General features: G+C 38.8%; 1 protein-coding gene across 1 annotated transcript; it reads left to right on the forward strand.

Annotated features, from left to right (window-relative positions):
- The first annotated feature begins 61 nt into the window (after positions 1-61).
- GAS2L3 (growth arrest specific 2 like 3) lies at positions 62-13,074 on the forward strand. The gene is made up of 8 exons (XM_009571558.2): positions 62-185; positions 1,154-1,322; positions 1,720-1,838; positions 3,146-3,287; positions 5,846-5,909; positions 6,579-6,717; positions 8,145-8,252; positions 8,963-13,074. Exons 1-8 carry the CDS (start codon positions 156-158, stop codon positions 10,346-10,348), a joined length of 2,157 nt encoding a protein of 718 aa, XP_009569853.2. The 5' UTR covers positions 62-155; the 3' UTR covers positions 10,349-13,074.
- The last annotated feature ends 983 nt before the right edge of the window (positions 13,075-14,057 follow it).

Genomic DNA, 14,057 nt, shown 5'->3' on the forward strand with positions numbered 1-14,057 from the left:
AAGATACTTGCCTCTTTCACCCATCCATTCCTGATTAGACTCACTCGCGTTTTGCCAAAACAGCACTGATGAGTTTTTCTTTGGATTTTCACAAAAGCAGGAGGAACTGTGTTAAAAATTCTCTTGTCTTTCCCCAGGGGGAGAAACTAATGTAAATGCAGATGACCATGCAGCATGCAGTTCAGGTAAATGTCTTTTGTAATGTTTGAATTCTGTATAATAGGTTTTTTTAATTCAAAGGTCTACCCTGAAGCAGATGAAACACTAGAATCTCCAGTTATCTCTAATTTAAAAAAAAAAAAGTAGTAATTTTCTCATTTTACAAATGGAGCGATGTGACAAGATAAATGAGATAACCCAGAGTTATACCAGTCAGGGGATTCTTTCTCTTCCAAGGTACTCTTACCGAAGATGATTTTGAAGTCAAAGACTGATCTTATTTATGAACTTGTTTGATGGTGAAGAGTTGTTTTTAAAAGCTCTATATTCTAGTTAATCATTTAAGTATAAATAACATATACTTTATTCACACATTAAACTGAAGGAAGGTAGTTAAGAATACCAGAAGGACTCTTTGGCTTTGGGAATTTTGTACATGAAATTTCAGTATTGTAATTTTCTTGAAATGTAAAGGTACTGCTCAGTTTGAAAATATGCAGTCCTTAAGAGAAATGCTAAGGGCTCCTGTTCAAGAATTGTGTTATATTCTTGCATAGGAATATGTTTCCTCTTTTTAACATCATCATTTTAATGATTTAAACACAAAATGCCTCTGATAATTGATCAGGGAAACTGGTGGCCTGTAATGGATTATGTAGTAATCTGCAGATTTCATTACCGAAAATATGCTGAGGAAAAAAAACCGCACAAATTTCACGTATCTTTTTTTATTAGTTAATATTTAGGAAAGTATGCAATCTTAAATACAAAGATGTTAAGAGAATAAATCTAATAGTACTTTTGATATAGAAGTTACTAATGAGAGCTGCACTGGTTTTGATTGCTGTTGTGTGGGTTTGGTGTATCTGTCTGAAGGGGAATGAACACTTACTCTTTGAATAATAGATCCTAACATAATTAGGAACAGAAGTTTTAGTCTTCTGACTGCAAATATTAGAGCTCGCTGTCTCCAGCTTACTGAAAACTTCTGCAGGTGTGGTTTGGAGATGACTTTCCCTTAAGTCCCCGAAGTCCTCTGACTCCCAGACATGGGCCAGGTTTGGCAGATGTGTGCCTATACGACCAATGGATATCTGTGCGACATGAAGCAACTTTGGTGCCTATGCAAGAAGATCTGTCAATCTGGCTGTCTGACTTGCTGGGTGAGGTTAAAAATACATTATCACCTAATAATTTCAAAGCACTTTCCAGTATTCCAGTCAATGCTGGCACTTAATATCTACAGTACTGTTAAGATCTGATGTATTTGAGCCTGAGTGGCTCGGAGAATTGCATTAAAATGCATGATTCACTTTCAGTTTTTATTAGTTGTCATGTCTTAGAGGTAGGATGATTAATCGTTTTAATTTCTATTTCTGAATCTTGTTAGTTTAATTAAAATCTAATTAAGTGGATATTTGATTTTAGTTTACTTATTTCTACTAATTTTCAATCTCAAACACTGTAGTAATTATATGATGGGTGTTTGAATTGCCTCTAAGTTCATATGAAGCTTCTTAACCTTCTGTGGAGTAACTCTAATATTGATCTTTTTTTTAGGAATAGAAGTCAAAGCAGAGCAACTGCTGGAAGAACTTGATAATGGGGTACTACTCTGCCAGTTGGTTGGTGTTCTTCAAAACATAGTTAAAGAAAGTTGTAGGTCAAATAATTTAAGGGTGAGTCATGTTGTGTTTTTTAATACAGATATACAGTCTTTATTTGTAAGTAGTAGTAAAAGGAAAGCAGATGAGTTAGGCTTCCCAAAGTAGCATTCTGGACACTGTGTATCTGGAGACTGATTAACAGCAGTGTGGTGTTATGTGTGGATAAGCTGTCCTGATGCAACAAATGACTTGGATACTTTGTTAGTCAAATCCTAATGTCCTTACTAGTTTGCTTAGTTTAATTTCAGTAGAAGTCTTGCCAGAGGAAGATCTAGTCCAAGTCTGGAGTTTGTTCCCCTGATAACATCAGCATGGGTTAGTAACCAGATGTTCACTGGCACTTAGTGGAATGTTTAATTCCAAAAGCTGCTGACTAAACTCTAGTATGTAGGTTAGCCATGAAAATATCCATGCATTGATGTACCTGGAGATGGGCTTTAGTGTTTTTGTTAGGAACTAAGTCTGAGTCAAAATGTGAATCTCAAGCAACTTGCAGTCTGTTTGTACAGTGAAAAGTATTGATGTGTCACTTTAGAGTATAAAAATATCTAATGCAGGTGGTGGTAGCATGTGTTCATTGTTCAGGTACTCAGTATAGCTACGGCAATGCTTTCTCAAATAGTACGTCACCAACTTACGTGCCCTGATTTGGTAGTATTTCCTTTGGGGGCAGGAGGAACTGTTTCACTGTATTCAGATCACTTATTTTACATTTACTTTTTTACTGTTTTATCTATTAAAACAGTAGCTTTAAATAATGTATATTTACCAGTAAGTGATATAATTACTAATATTAGAAGAATTATTAAGCGGAGCAGGGCGTAAGACAGCAGTCTTATGCTTTTCTTTTCAAGGAAACTGCCCTTTGCTCCGTTCTGATTCCCTCAGCTTTCTAGAACCGTCTCTAAAATGTTGAGAAGTCTGGTAGAGAAGTATAGTTTAATTGGTTGAGGGTTCTCTTGGTTCATTCTGCTGCTATGAACAGAACTTGAGAAAGGGGAATAATTATCTAGGCTTGTGAAACCACTAGTAACACTTTTACCTCAGCATTTGGGGCAATGGGAAAGCAATTGTATGGGCAATTATGGAAGAAGCTGCAGAACTAAGGATTGTTCAGTTAGTGACTGTTCCTAAAGATGAGGTGGAATGCCTTCTACATTAGCATATTTTTTTACTAGAATATGTGGTGGGTTGAGCACAAAATAGTTACTAACCACTGCTTCTGTACTCTGAATTTATTTTCCTTTGCAAATAAGCTGTTGAAATCTGTTGGCAATGTTGATGTGCACAATGTGCTTTTTGTTTTCTTCCCTTGCTAGAATTTTCCAATGAGAAAAGTCCCTTGTAAGAAGGATGCTCCAGCAGGATCTTTTTTTGCCAGAGATAATACAGCCAACTTTCTTAACTGGTGTAGGGCCATTGGAGTTGATGAGACTTACCTCTTTGAATCTGAAGGTTTAGGTAAATTGATCTTTTTGTAAGTCTTGCTTTGATCTGTATGTGGATAACTGCCTGGTCAAGGAGATCTGTATAGTATGGTGAAGCCTTTGTCACAACTGTGTCTGTCTTGTGCAAGCTACTAATGCTTTAATTAATTTTAAAGGCAGTGTTCACATAAAAGCCTTGAAAAATCAGTTCAGTGACTGCATGATGCTTTTCCAACATTCTAAAAGTTGCTATGTGGGAGGAAGGGAGGAGTGACAGCTGTGCAGCAAACTTGCAAGGTTTTTTTTCAGTAAAAAGGCCCACTGAGAAATGGCAGAGAAAAGCATGGTGTGGGAAGATCACAGGGCCACAGAGTCAACTCACAATAAAATCCTTTATTTGGTATTAGAGCTCATTCTTGTTGCAGAGAGCCCTCAGAATAATGCATTCACGACTGCTAAATTTGGTAACTACATCAGGGCGTTGTGCCTGAAGTGACAACAGTCTGTTGGTAATTAACATTTACTTCAGGACCTGCTTGACTTGACTCTAAACCATTTATATTTTCCCATTTAATAAGATGGTTATAAAAATGAATATTGCTAACTGTGTGTATGCCTGCCCCAGTGCATAGTCTGTCGCTTTTAACAAACAGATTCTAGACTGATAGTTCCAGATGGAATAAATTGTTTTGACTGTTAATTAAGAGGGACTGTCCTTTCATGGCATGGTAAATAATGCAGTGAAATGCTCTTTTACCAGCTATTACGTCAGTGAAAATTAATTAATGCAAACTTTTCTGTGGCAAGCCAAATGCTGTTTTTTGGGGGAGGGGGAGGTAGGTTTGTTTTTTATATTTTAAAGGCAAAAAATCTGCCTGTCAAACAGAATAGCAAAAAATTGCGAAGTACCTTTAGTTTCGGTTATCAAATTAATTTGTCACACTATTTGCTAGATTTTCTTGAATTCTTTCTGCTATATAAAGCAGAGGCACTGTCTTCATTAACTGCTTTTCTTTTAAGCTCTCCTCCCTGCTACGTGGACTGCCCATGCCTACTCTACTGGATAAGTCATCTCTTAAAATATTGAGAAAATACTCTCATTTGCATCTGTCTCATTCTGATTTAACTAGGGAGTGTACCTTTTTTTTCAGTGCCATGAAATGCAGATAATTAGGAGAACTGAGCTATAAAAAAATTAGTTGTAATATTTTTCTCAGCGCAACTTGTATGAGTTGCTTTGCTTAAACATCTTACTTCCTGTAAGTGGATGGGTAACTAGAACCTGTTTAGCCTCCTTGAGATAAGCAGACAGGATTTCCTAATGCTGTGGCTTTCACTCACAGCCAAGAAGTGTTTTGAAGTCTTGACACAAGCTTGCTTTGTGGCGTAAATGTCTTCTGTGAGCTTTTTTTGGCAGTTGAAATGAACAGACTTGCAGCCTCCTTGATGAAACATTCTTTCCACTGATGTTCTCCATCAAACTTTCAAGCCATTCTTTAGCTATGAAATAGAGGAAAGACAATTTGACAGTTGTCCTTTTCCCATTAGATACACATAGTCATCCACACTTTTCAGGACCTATTGCTGTGAGGAAAATAAATTAAGTGGCTCCTGAGACAGCAGAAAGAAAGCGTATGGGAGTATGATGTCAAAAGGCATGGGATGCCCTTTGACATCAAGACAAATATCTTGATCTCTGCTAGAGATTTTTCTCTTCTGGATTTAGGCAAATTATGCCACTTTTCTTATAGCTGACAAAATAGTTTTAGCTTCTCTTATAGCTGACAAAAACAAATGAAAACAAAAAGAAAAAAAGGACGAAATGAACTCTAGTACTTTTTAGATTATCGCTGTGCCAGCTTTCTTTTCTACATTTGGGTGGTGGGGGCTGATAGGGAGGGGTCAAATGAGGGTACAGCATGGAGTAGGGGAGCTGCCACTGTATCAGTGGTATCTTCTAGTGCCATTGGGTGAATCTGCCAAGTGGATGGACCCTGCTTGCACCCAGAACTTTGGAAGTGATAAGAAAAATAGATCTGTTGCTTACTGAAATGATAACAACCACACATTGTTCTTTCGTGGCTGAGGATTTGAACTAATTAGGCTGACTGGCTGCATAGCTATCCACTTGTCAGCTAGGTCCCTTGCAGTGTATTTGCTTATGGTTATTCGCCCATGGAGTGCATCTTTTTGCACAGGCATGAACAGACAGATGTTTTCCTATTTGCAGTTGTTCAGCTCTTTTCACCTTTAAGGCTGCTGTAACATTTGGGGATAGGGAATGGAAAGCTCTCGGAACTTTCTTTCCAGTTCACATCAAGAGCAGCATAAAATAAAATAGATGGTATTTCTCTTAGGAGGTGGAGAGGAATTTGACTTCAGGAGTGCCAGGATGGATTTAAACACTTACAGAACAGAAAAATAGAGTTGGAAAGCATATAGTGCTTTATCCATGATAGTGTAGCTCGCCCCTGGTTAGAATGATGGCAAAGTTAGTCATCTATTCCTTATCTTCCCTTCTCTGTACCTAATTGCACAGTCTTCCCCACAGTAAATGTGAGCTGTAACTGCCTTTATTCTCTCCTCTTTTAGTTTTGCACAAGGATCCAAGACAAGTATATCTTTGTTTGTTGGAAATTGGACGCATTGTATCCAGGTATGTGATCCATAAGGCTCTTAGCAAGAAATTGAAGAACATATTCTATTAAGTAAAAGCTAAGACACAGTTAAGGCCATCTGAGGTCAATGCAGTAAGTGTTAATTCCAAGCAGAAAGTAATGAGTAGCTTTTCTAGGACCACTATACAATGAGTATTTTTTTTCAAATATCTATTAGACTCTTTTCATGGAGAAGTGCTGATCCATGCTTTTTTTTCTAGCTGTATGTTTAAACACTGCATTCAGCAAATGTGCATATGTATGCATCTTGGAAGAACTCACTGAGCATTAAATACATTTTTGAGGTCTTTATTTGTTAAGCATTTTGGCAGGTATCTATCAATCTCTCAGTTTCAACTTGTAATTTATTTATAGTGTAGAGCTGGAAGCTTACAGGTAGTTTATCAAAAATGGATATGACCTAAATAGTGTAGTTTTGACAGTATTTTTTACTGCCTTCTCTGGTAGCTCCAAGACCCCCTTTGTGAAGAGTGTGAGAAACTTAGGAGTCGCTCCTTCTCTTCGCCTTGTCAAGGCAGTTATTCCCCTGACTGATGTAGAGTTCATCCCTGTCAGTCAAACTACTCAGAATTTGGCATGTTTGTTATCATGAGCTTCTTTTTGTTTTCTTTAGCAATTAAACTTTCTACTTTTGTGTTTGTGTTGAGTTATGGAGTTGAACCTCCTGTACTGGTAAAACTAGAGAAGGAAATTGAGCTAGAAGAAACACTGCTGATGACCTCTGGACCACCATCACCTGTCACCACAGCCAAGTCATGTTGTCATCATGGGGAGCTACATGAGGCAGTAAGTAGTACTTATTAATGGTAATATGGACTTTAACTTAAACTCTAAGTTTAGAACTTGTATGATCTGGCTCACTACACTTAGGCTGTTTATCATCTAATATTTGTGAGCCTCCCTATGCACCTATTCTGAACAAGTATTTTTTTTTTTTTAAATGTAAGCAAAATACTGTCATATATATTTTGGAATTAATGCATCTGTGCATATAACTTGACTTCCTCCTGCCCTTCTGTTGCTTCTTCGTGCAAGAAATACTTCCTTTCAGTTTTTCTGATGTGTCAATATTCTGTGACTGTAATGTATGCTTGTCTTCAATTTGATGTTTTCATAAAACTTCATCAAATATTAAGGTAGGCTTTGATGAAACTGTTTTGAAAAAGACTTTACATAAATCCTCTGTAGCTGTACCAGTTGGAAATGAATATGTATGCAGAAAAGGTGATGATGATTTGTATGTCTTGTGAATTGGTCCAAAGGAAATTATGAACAGCTTTCCTAATTTGCTTGAAAATGCCTGTTGAGACTTTAAAATTCATTTATTTCAGGGGTCCTCTGTGTTCTAACGTAAAACTTCTGCTTCTTTGGGAAAGCCAGCTACCAGATCTTTACTGTCTCTGAAAAGTTTCGCTTTTTTTCCTGCTTGGCCTTGACCTTCCAATTTGTTAAGTGGCTGTAAGAGGTACATATTAGAATCATAGAATAGTTTGTGTTGGAAGCGACCTTAAAGATCATCTAGTTCCAACCCCCCTGCTATGGGCAGGGACACATCCCACCAGATCAGGCTGCCCAAAGCCCTGTCCAGCCTGTCCTTGAACACCTCCAGGGACGGGGCATCCACAGTTTCCCTGGGCAATCTGTGCCAGTGCCTCACCACTCTCTAACCTTGGACTAATTTGAGGACTATCTTTCTCCTTTTTATTGGTGTTTCTTTCTTGGGTGTCACAAACGTAGAAGATTAACTTATAAAAACCTTACAAAAGGTTAAGGAGAGTGTTGAAATCACCTTGGGTCAGGTGCAGCAATGGATTTGGTCACAGGAGAGACCCAGGCACTTGTTTCAAATTCTAGAGACCATAAAAGTATCTTTACAAGGTCATGGTTGGGATTTTATACTACTATGCATAGTGTTATGGACAAATCTTATAAAGGAACCTAGAAATAACATTGAAGAAATTTTGAAAATTGGACTGGAACAACAATATTTGTTGGTACTTATAGATTGTTCTTTCTTTTAGTCTTTTATTCTACATTTTGAAGCTCTACGTAGCTGAGATTTTCTTGTGAGGGAATAGAATTCTTGTGTTTTCTTAGATTATGAGATGAAGGTATCAGTATCTTTTCTTGTATTAAATATCCCAAATATCTCAAACTGTTCGACACATTCTTCTGTCAAAATACTAACTCATGCTTTCAATTTTAATAACCAGGTTAAACATATAGCAGAAGATCCTCCCTGCAGTTGTTCCCACCGATTTTCAATTGAATACTTATCAGAAGGACGTTATAGACTGGGAGATAAAATACTCTTCATACGAGTAAGTGGTTTGTCAGAATTGCGATTTATATTCATAGTGGGGAGAGAAATGCTTTTGAGTGGAATACCTTATTTTTATGGTATTATTTTTAGAATTACAAAATTATTTAGACTGGGACACCACGTCATCCAATCTTCTATTTAAAGAAGGTGTAACTAATTAGACCTTACATCTATTGATTTTACAACCACGCTAAACTAAGCAAGTTAATATTTTTCTATTGCATTAACCTATAAGTAAGGTTAATGCAATAGAATATCCTGAGAATGTTGCTTATTCAAAATCTGGATGCTGGGGGTTTATAATTTGTTGGCTAATTGAGTACTGTCTTCAGAAGCTATGAGAGTTTCTTGGATTAAAATGTAATGGGAACATCCACCATTTGAACAAACCTTGTATCCAGAACTCTAGTATACTAAATTAAGACACTGACAGAATGGTTAAAATGCCTTTTTGTGTACATGCTTTCATTATTTCCTAATGCATAATGACTGTCTCTGCAGGAGAAACTATCTAATGAAAGAACTGGGAAATAAAAGCCTTATTTATAGCATAATTTCTGTTTTTAAAAATGTTTCTCTGTTAGAAAAGACATCCTACTTTTAGTTGATTTCAACATATTTTAATGTAAGATGAAGACAGCACAGCATAAAACAAAATAGAAGTTACTCTTGTTTTTCTGCTTCCATCCCTTCTTCCCCCATTCTCAGATGCTACATGGCAAGCATGTGATGGTACGTGTTGGTGGAGGTTGGGACACCCTTCAAGGTTTTCTACTGAAATATGATCCATGCCGAGTGCTTCAGTTTGCAACTCTGGAACAAAAAATCCTGGCGTTTCAGAAAGGGGTCACCAGTGACAATGTCCCCAGCTCATCAGCTAGAGTTCAGGAGCCTCCTCTCATGAATCCAATGTCAGCTGTCAATATGTTTCAAAAGCAGCCATCAAAACCGTCCACTCCTCTTTCAGCTCTAGGGGCCACTGCCAACAAGCCTTTATGTAAACGTCCTCAGTCCCCTGCCTTGACATCGCCAAAAGTGCCAGTGCCCTCATCCTCTACAGCCAAGTCATTAACAGCCAGGTCCAAATTAAAGGGGTCTTCAGTGACAAGTGTGCAGTCTCCTTTCAAACCATTATCTGGCACCTCAAAGAAACTGGAGCCTACTGCACGCAACTCGCCAGCTTCTGCACCTTCACAGCCTGTAAGCAAAAGCTCTTCGTCTGCAGGAATAAGAACAGCTCTTGTTCACTCCGAAACATTACGCAAACGTATTCGGTCTCCTGATGCTCCCAAGGCGAAATTTGCGCTGCCTCAGGGCTCCCCAGGAGCAGCGCTGCCTCCTGCCCTCTCATCCTCTAAAAAACAGCTCTCTCGCTTGCCTGGGACAGCTGAAAGGGTGGCTTCAAAACAGAAGCATGTCCCTGCTAAAAGCAAACCTGTATCCATTGCTAAAACTAAAGTGAATTCAGTTGCTTCAAGGGCTACTCGGCTGCCTGCTACCAATCTGGGTGCTGTTGCCAAGTTTGCACATTCTCAGCAGCTCGTCACAAAACCTCCTGAGAATGCTATTCAGACCTCAGAAACTGGGTCTCGGCATCCTCAGAAAGCTTCACAAACAGCTTCTGACCTGGCGAGGAACTTGAAAAGTGCTTCAGTCCTGAAACACTCAGCTTCTGCACCTTCCCTTACAGTTAGCAAAGCATCAAAATTGCCATCTATGCTGGTATCTACAAGCAAAAATGCATCATCAGCTGTCAATAAACAGCCAAATGTCAGTAAACCCCATCAGGCTGGATCTGCTTCATCGAAACCTCCTGAACGCACTCCCTTATCTGTTGTACGGCTTCCTCAAACTGCAGCCAAAGCAACAGTGACCAAAAAGCCAGCACAGCCTTCCACAAAAGGTCAGCCTTCCACCAAAAACTTGCAAGCAAGTGAAAGCTCAGCCCCAGCAGCCAAGAAGCCTCTCCCTAAAGGAAAATCAGCAATGGCATGTAACAAAGGAATGCCTGCTGTATCAAAAGGCACTCTTATGAAGAGCAGGCAAGATGATCACTATTTTGTTATGACAGGGAGTAAAAAACCCAGAAAGTAAATTTATTTGTTACTTTCTGTGGAAGCCTTAACTTTTTCAAGTGGGCCTCTTGTATCTGCTACTCTAAGGATGAGGGAAAAACAGTTAAATAACACTACATTTACTATGAGGTATTAGGTATAACCTTACTCTAATTTATGCAGCAAAATGTAGAACTATATTTATTTTGCGGTTTAGAAACTTCTAATTGAATATATTTAGAAGTGAGCTTGCTTTCTGTGTAGCGCTGTGGAATAGAGAATAGTCCTGTTTGCTGCTAGCCTGACCTGCTGCAGGGAAGGCAGGAGGAAGGAGAGGGGAGCTAAGGCTGCTGGTTTTGCTGCTGCTCATTTTCAAGGGAGCAAAGCCTGCCCAAGAAATGTCTACCCAGGGTGATTCAGGTGCCCAAGTGTTTCTGATGGTTCTGGCACATGGGCATCAGGGCCTGTGGCAAGTAATATTGCTGTGCACAAGCTGTAAAATTTCTGATACCTCAAAAAAGACTGTTTTTTACTTCACCAGTGACCCAGAACTTGCACTTGGGTCATCTGCGTGTGTTAGAAAGAGAAAGAAATCTCTAGTCATGTTTAGATTTGAGGGCTGCTGTTATGTGCTCCCCTTATGCCTTGAAGTGGCTTTAGCTTGCTTGGAAGTGGAGCCCTGTTGGTTTGTGTTAAGTTGAACATAGAAAATCATGGCCTTGATTGCTTGCTCTCGTTGTGCCTTAGCCTTTCAAATTCAGGACTGATCTCTTCAGTGAGCAGTGCTACTTTAAAAAGCCTGGGCAGATAACCTTGCGTAGTTAATGTTCAAATCTGACTATAAGCCCAGTGTTTCCTAAAAAGCTCTTGCTACATGGAGAGAAGATACTCAGTTACTGGGAGGGTGCTTTCCCTTGGGATGGAGCCTCCAAACAGCTACTGCTCCTGCAACACAAAGCTGGGAGTACTCGCCTGCACTGGCAGAGTCTTACTGTTCTGTAGGAATGGCCTTTACATGTAAAAGTGGATTGCTAAATACTTAGCTTGGCACTACAGGTTAATTTTTATGGGCAATATCTGTCTCCAGTGGCCTTTTTTGTTTTATTTATGGAGTCCTTCTTACTGACTCCCCTGTATTACTTTCTGGAGGTGAGAAGGCATTTCTCAAGGTAGCGAGGGACTCCGTTTGTCTTTAAACATCTGAAAGTGCCAGAAAGCTATGCACTGTTTATGCTCTCAGCTCCTGAAGGCTTTCAGCGTGTTAAATATCTGTGGTGCTCAACACTGAAAGCCTGAAGAGAAGTGAGTTTCATGATATGTAAATAAAAGCTACTATGTTGGGGAGTAGCATTGGTTGTGTTATTTTGGGTTTAGTGAACAGTTGTTTATACAAGCATTGAGGAGCGATCAAGGTCTGTGAAGAGCCTCTACTGACTTCCACAGACCATCACTTTTGCTTTCTGTTCCTAGGATGTTTACTTATGGGCAGGTGAAAGAGTTGCATGGAAACTGTAGTTTCTGATATTATATATTTAATATTTTTTTCTCCCCTGGAACTAGAGTAAGCAAGCATCATAATTCTGCATGTTCTCATCTGCAGTGCCAAAGCCATTGAGCTGCCTTTCTGAGCACCTTGTTAGCTTTTTTAATTTATGATTCTATTTATGCGTATCTACTGTACAGTACTGCTTACAACCTGCAGGTTGTAAACAGTAAAAAACATTATCTAAACTGTACAAGATAAAACTGATCAGTTTTAATAATGTGGGTGCAAGACCCACAAACTCACATACAAAGTTGTATGTTTGGGGAAGGCCTTATGCTTACTTATTGTATAAATACACTGGTCAAAGACACTACTGCAAATATAAAGAATAGTATTGACTGTAGTGGACCGCTTTCAGGTTTGATAAATTTGACACACATTTTCATATGCTGAAAAGCATTTTACGGTAGAAGACTTGCTTTTGATTTTGCACTTCCAAATAACGAGCAATGATGTGATATATCTCATGAGATGAACAGCTGATTTCTTAGGGTTTCTTTCTGTATTGGGTCTTGCTGAGATGAAGTTAGTTTTCTTCACAGCGTTCCATATGGTGCTGTGCTTCAGATTTGTGAGTAAAACAGTGTTGGTACCACACCAGTGTTTCGGCTGTTGCTCGGCAGTCCTTGCGCAGGGTCAAGGCTGCTTCTTCCTGCTCTGCCCCCACAGTGAGTAGTCTCGGGGCAGCAAGAGTTTGGGAGGGACATGACCTAGACATCTGACCTGAACTATTCCATGTCAGATAACATCATGCTCAGCAATAAAATCAGGGTAGAAGAAGAAGTTATTTGGGAAGGGCTGGCTTCCAAGGTGGCCGCTGTTTGCTGACTGGCTGAGCATTGATCTGCATGTGGGAGTTAGTGAGTGATTGCCTTTGGTGGTTTAGTTTTTATCTCTTTCCTTCACTTATTAAACTGCCTTTATCTCAACTTGTAAGTTTTCTCGCTTTTGCTTGTCTCTCCCCCATCCTGCTGGGAATGAAGGGAAGAGGGAGTGAGCAGGTGTGTGGGTGATTGGCCGCTGGCTAGGGTCAACCCACCAAACTTTTTTTAAACTTTTACAAGTTTTTTTAGTAGTAATTTAAACACTGAGACTCTCAAATCTCAGTATAATGCTATCTCAGCATCTACCTTTTTGAACTATAACTTCAGAGAACTGAGGCAGATAGCTTCATCTTTGTGATCCATTATCTCATGCAATAAATTAAATAAAAAACATAAGCTGGAAAACTGGCACTGAAAAAGGCAATAGAATCCTTTTTACAGTTGCGACCTTAATCAGCTAATCTAAAGATGGTTCGTGTGTTACATACGGGGAAGAGTAGTTTGGTTTTATTAAAAAAATAGCATATTTGAGCATGGTCCAGTTTCTGAGAATATTGCTCCAACTTTATGGCCATATTCTACCTATAGGCCTCATGTAACATGAGGTAAGCCAGGAACTGAAATGTAACAAAGTAGCTCCTTATGGAAATGCATACTCTTTTTGCGATGTTTACATTGCCGAATAACAAGTCTAATCTTCAGCTTGTACTACTTTTTGTGAGGAGAAGATAACTTGGAGCAAGAATCTGACTGAATTCTCCATGTGTTATCAATGTCCTTCTGTATGAGTGCTTATTTTAAATAAACATATACTGCACCTTTTTACATGTATACTTTTTTTTTTCTAGTGGCATCTTTTGCAGAGAGGCAAAGAGAATGTGTTTCAGAAGGCTTATGTTTTTGCTCTACCACTACATAAATAGTAGCTTCCATCTCAGGCTATTATAAAGACATAGACAGCTGCTTCTAATCCATTTCTTTGTTTGAAGTTCAAGACCTTTTTATTATGATTCTGGTTTCAGTATGACTAATTGAGTAGAAGGGGCTTCCTACTCTTAGCTGTCAGTGTGCCTGAGTAGTTTCAGGTATACCTCTTAGAGTTTTTTTTTTTTGTAGTTCTACTTGAAATATAAAGCACTTGTTTATCAATATTTCCTATGCTTTCATCTTGTCAAAAAATTTTAGACCCATCTCTGCTTCTGTTACCATCATAAATAGAAACTTCATTGGCTCTATTGAGAAGAGAATTGGGTCTTACTTCAGTCTCCTAATTGACCTGTTTCTCCCTATTTGATTTTTTAGAAAACGTTTTAATACCTGCAGTCGTCTGCCTGTTTCAAAGTGGGTTCAGTTCCTGCCAGTCTGATGCTGGTGCCTAA

This window comes from Cuculus canorus, chromosome 1 (assembly GCF_017976375.1).
Source record: "Cuculus canorus isolate bCucCan1 chromosome 1, bCucCan1.pri, whole genome shotgun sequence".
NCBI classification, from domain to species: Eukaryota; Metazoa; Chordata; class Aves; order Cuculiformes; family Cuculidae; genus Cuculus; species Cuculus canorus.